This window comes from Melitaea cinxia, chromosome 27 (assembly GCF_905220565.1).
Source record: "Melitaea cinxia chromosome 27, ilMelCinx1.1, whole genome shotgun sequence".
NCBI classification, from domain to species: Eukaryota; Metazoa; Arthropoda; class Insecta; order Lepidoptera; family Nymphalidae; genus Melitaea; species Melitaea cinxia.
The window spans coordinates 5262846-5267879 of NC_059420.1; the positions used below are offsets into that span (position 1 = coordinate 5262846).

Consider the following 5034-nt stretch of genomic DNA (forward strand, 5'->3'; position numbering starts at 1 on the left):
TTTTGCATATTTTCTTGATATTATTTTATGTTACTTTATGGCATTTCAACATTTAAATTTTTTATTATCATTTTCTATTTTTAAGATCAAGTTTTCTAATATTGTTACCTTAAAAGCTGTCGTGTTTGCTTTAATATGGTTGTTCATTTAGAAATTTAGTCTGTAATAAAATTAAAATTGTTATGTATTATAAAATGTAACAACTGCTAGCAAAACTTAATAGATAAATTACTTGCAAGAGAAGGGTAATACACTAAGCAATTATTTAAGAAAGTTTAAAAAAAAAGCATTATATTTAAGAAAGTTGAAAAAAAAGCATTATATTTTATGACTGAACCTAACATTAAGTTTTTACTATAAAAAAAGAAAAGAAATATAAAAGAAGAAAAAGAAAAAGTAACAGTTAATATTAGAATATATAAATATACGATTTTTATTCAATCCTAGCTGACACGACGGACAGTTCGTAAGACTAAAAATGGTAAGAGCACGAAAAAAGTTGACTTTTGATTTTACACTCAACTTAGAATTTTTCAATTCTTAGTCGAATAATCATTGCTAAAAGCTCTCAAGTCGATTTTTTTTAAACACAATATTAACCATATAACTAAGCTTAAAAGATATTATACAACTTTTATTCGACATAAGTATTTCTTTATTTTTATTAAGCGACATTTATCAGTTGCACATTTTATTTAAACAACTCACACACAAGTTTTGTTATCGTCTTTCTCGTCTTTAAAATAGGTTTTTTATGTGCTCTTGAAAAATAACATTTATAACTGTAAGGTTTCCTTTTTCCATACTAAAAACTTAATGATAGGATTAATTTATTACTAAATTTCTTTTGTTGGTAAAATTTAAGCGTTCCTTCCTATGATCTATTTCATCTACAGTGCTGCCAACTTTGGGGATTTTCCCCTAAATTTAAGGATATGTTGAAAAATAGCGGAAAAGCTAAGCGTATTTTTTTGGGAATTTTTAAATCGTTAGAACGTTATATATTTTTATATAAAAAAACTAATAAAAATAACAATTCCTCTATTATCAATTTAAAAAAAAAAAACACGTTCAGTGAATATAGTTAAGCAAAGTACACAAAATAATTTATTTTCTCTATAACATCCTTTGAAAAATAAAAAGTAATAAAAAAAAAATCCGACTGATTTTTAAATAATTGCAATTTTAGGTTTATGGGGTTTTGTTTTTAGTTTAGGGACTTTTGTTAAAAGATTTAGGGAAAGTTTTTTCAAGAGTTGGCAGCACTGCTCATCTACCCGTTAATTTGTCAATTTTTTGCATTACTTTCGGGGCAGCTGTCCAGGTTTTGTATAAAGTTAGTTTTAGACTAGATTGTAATATATTGTACTTTTATTTATAGATATTTCTTTGTATCTGCATCTGTGAAGCTTGCAACGTGACAATGTGAGACTTAAAAGGTACGTTATTATCTGTTATATTGTTATGCATTAAAAGAATGTTAGTTGTAATATGACAATACAATTTTTATTACAATGTTTCTTATATATAGTTAAATAAATTGACTTCAAAGTTGTGTTTTTAAAGTTTGTATAATGAAATTGTATTACAACTGCTATATTTTAAGTTACAAACAATAACCCACACAAACCTACCCTCAGTATAAAAATATAAATATATAAGGATTTGTATTCAAAAAACATAGTTTGGATAAAGTATGTTTTATTTAACCGCCAACCCGCAGTGGCAATCAGGTCTGAATGAAATTTAAATGTGACCACATGATAAACATCGGCTTTCGATTTAATTAAAAATCATCAAAATCGGTACACCCAGTAAAAAGTTATGCGGATTTTCAAGGGTTTCCCTCTATTTCCCTGGAATCACATCATCAGATCCTGGTGTCCCTATCATGGTACCACACCTGGGATGTCTCCTTTTCAACATAAAAAGAATTATCAAAATCAGTTCAGAAATGACCAAGTTATCCCCGTACATACATAAAAAAAAAAAAAAAAAAAAATATATATATATATATATATATATATATATATATATATATATATATATATATATATATTCGGTTGAATTGACTAACCTCCTCCTTTTTTAAAGTCTGTTAAAATACATTAATATGCAAACCGTTACCACAAATTTTAAAACTACCCTCAAACAGCTTTTCTAAGTATAAAAAATGTATTTTTATTTTATCCATAAAATATAATCGGAACATCTTTTATTTTATTTGTTAGTTATTATATTAATATATTTAAAAGATGTTTAAGATTATTTTAAGACATTTATGATGTAAGATTTGCAAAAATAACGTTTTAGTTTAATCCCATAATATTATTCTGCAGGTTTTTTATTATTATAGTGGCTGTGCTTCGTAGTCTTGCCTGTGTTATTTTGGTGTTAATTTTTTTTTAATATTCGTATAGATATTGTTTCTATTTCTTTTTTAATTAAGAAGACATAGGTATGGTATACAAACAATATCAATATTTATTTATTTATTTTATTATATGTATATAAAGTTATATCATGGACTATGAAGGTGAACAAATAAATTAATGTTGTGTTGCTCTGAAAATAAAGTTTTTTTATTGTTAAAGTTACATTACTAAATCACGTGATTAACAACAAAAATTACTACACAACTTTTATCCATGAACAGTCTAAGTATTTCAATTTTTTTCTCATCTTCGGTCACGTCAAATCATATGCATTCTTTCTCAAAAATATCAATCTGTTGGTTTGCATTCATATTTTTGCTGGTAAATTTTTCAATTACAAACCTTTCTGCAATATGTTTCAAATTTAGTTGTTTGGTATCCTGTGTATTTTGAACTAGTTTTTCTAACAATTTCTCCAATACACCCGCTTCTGTATTTTGTACAGCCGCAGTCTGTTCTTTTTTGATTTCCTCTAAGTACTGATTTTCAAATAGCAAATTATCATCCTCATCTAAGTAGACTTTCTTAAGTTCTTCTGTCATTGTTATCCAAACTCTTCGTACCTGGTATCTTTTCTTTAAGCTGTTTTTTACCTTTGTGATAGTTGGTGTTTTTATTAGTTCTTTGTGATATACAACGGATTGATACTCTTCTTGTATAGCATACACTTTATCATTACACGTAGCTATTGAGGTTAAACAGAAAATATTTGCTTTTCCGTCGTTCGCCGGCAGTATGCTGAACTCGACACAAAATTTCTCCATCTTATATTGTATTATCTTATCTCGATGTTCTTCATAAACAAAATTGTCGTTTTATAAAGTTATATCATGGACTATGAAGGTGAACAAATAAAATCATGTTGTGTTGCTCTGAAAATAAAGTTTTTTATTGTTAAAATTACATTACTAAATCACGTGATTAACAACAAAAATTACCTTAAAACATACCTGAAAATAAAGAAACGACAATAAAAGTGTACTATTCCCTCCTTCACAGTTATTATTATATTATTCTTTATTTTCTAAACTATTTTACTTTTAATTTTGAAATAATTAAATTATAATTTTCATAAACGTCTAATTTGACATTTCTGTCTATTTTAAAAACTTAAACGGGCATAGATAACATAGAATTTAAAGAAATACCACTGTATTTCTTTACATGTATTATATGAAAGATTTCTTAAAAGATTGGGCTGGTAATTCCTTATATATAAAATTCTCGTGTCACAATTTTAGTTACAATACTCCTCCGAAACAGCTGGATTTTTATGAAATTTTTGCATATCGGGTAGGTCTGCGAATCAGCCAACATCTATTTTCATACCCATAAAATAAGATTAATAATATATATGGCAAAACAACGTTGCAGGGTCAGCCAGATTAAGTTTCTAAATTTCAAATTACCCTCAATTCTTTTTATAAAAATCAAGTATTTTGTTACATAAATTAAATTTAGATACAGCATATTTCTGTTTTTCATTATATTATTATATTAGTGGAATATTTATAATAATTTAATGTAGTCGTTATTAATATAATAAAAAATAATTTTGATCACATACCCTTATTTTTATATATATTGTTAGCATAATCTCGATTATTTTAATACGTTTCGTGACGTCATGCAACAGTGTTAATAAAAATAATTTCCTACCCACTAATACGTTTTGTAACGTCATGCAACAACGTCAATAAAAGCAGTCCCTACCCGTTCAGAGGGCTCTTTTGCTTCTCGGCTTTCGGAACGATAGGTCGTTGTTTCATGACGAGTGCGTTGATCATTTTTATATTCAAAGTAACGGTTGTTTGCTTGGTTAATTTAAATTGTAATTCTAGGTCATTATTTTCGATTAAGTTAGTGGTTAAGGTTAATTTTTGTGATAATTGTTATATTTGTAAAAATGAGTAATAAATAGAAGTTAAGTGTTCGGTTTTCTGTCTTTTTTTTTTAAATAAATAAGTTTGTTTCTCCTAAAAATATTATTTAAATTTATACCTATGCCACTTTAGTCTTTTTCATGGTCATTTTCTTAAGGTTGTCTAAAAGTGATAGCTGTTTAACACTACAATTTTTGTCTCGCACACTTCTATGTTACATTTATTGTTTCTAGTTGTACAATAAAGTATATTTGTAAAGGTATACCGACTAAATACATAAAATAAATTTATGCATTTAAACAATGCGATGAATAAGATATATGTTATACAATTATGCACGTAAATTAAAGGTATGCATAACATTGTTACAGAACAACAAATGCAGAGAACAAGATGGTGGAGAGCCAGCCGTGCTCCAGTAAGAAGCCTGCCGCCGACACCGGCTCATCCGAGGTGAGTCCCCAAAGAGACCAGGGTGATCTCTCTAAGGATGAGCCAGGTGATCTTGACGAGGCTATCTTATCCAGCGATGATAGCGTCGTCAGCTCCCCCTAAAATGAACCTATCCATATAATTGGAGGTTAGTTAGTTGGTTGTGGGCTCGATTTTACCAAGTTGTCTCACCATGGCAACGTACTCGTGCAACTCACAACGCCCTTTGGGCAAACCAAACCGGCTGTAGACAGTCCAAAATGATACTCACGGAAGTATCACCG

General features: G+C 28.1%; 1 protein-coding gene across 1 annotated transcript; it reads right to left on the reverse strand.

The window, feature by feature from the left end:
• Nucleotides 1–2560: 2560 nt before the first annotated feature.
• LOC123666781 lies at nt 2561–3595 on the reverse strand. Its single transcript, XM_045600835.1, has 2 exons — nt 3386–3595; nt 2561–3307 (listed from the first exon to the last, which is right to left on the reverse strand). The coding sequence occupies exon 2, from the start codon at nt 3197–3199 to the stop codon at nt 2699–2701; it is 501 nt and encodes a 166-aa protein (XP_045456791.1). The 5' UTR covers nt 3200–3307; nt 3386–3595; the 3' UTR covers nt 2561–2698.
• Between the last annotated feature and the right edge of the window lie 1439 nt (nt 3596–5034).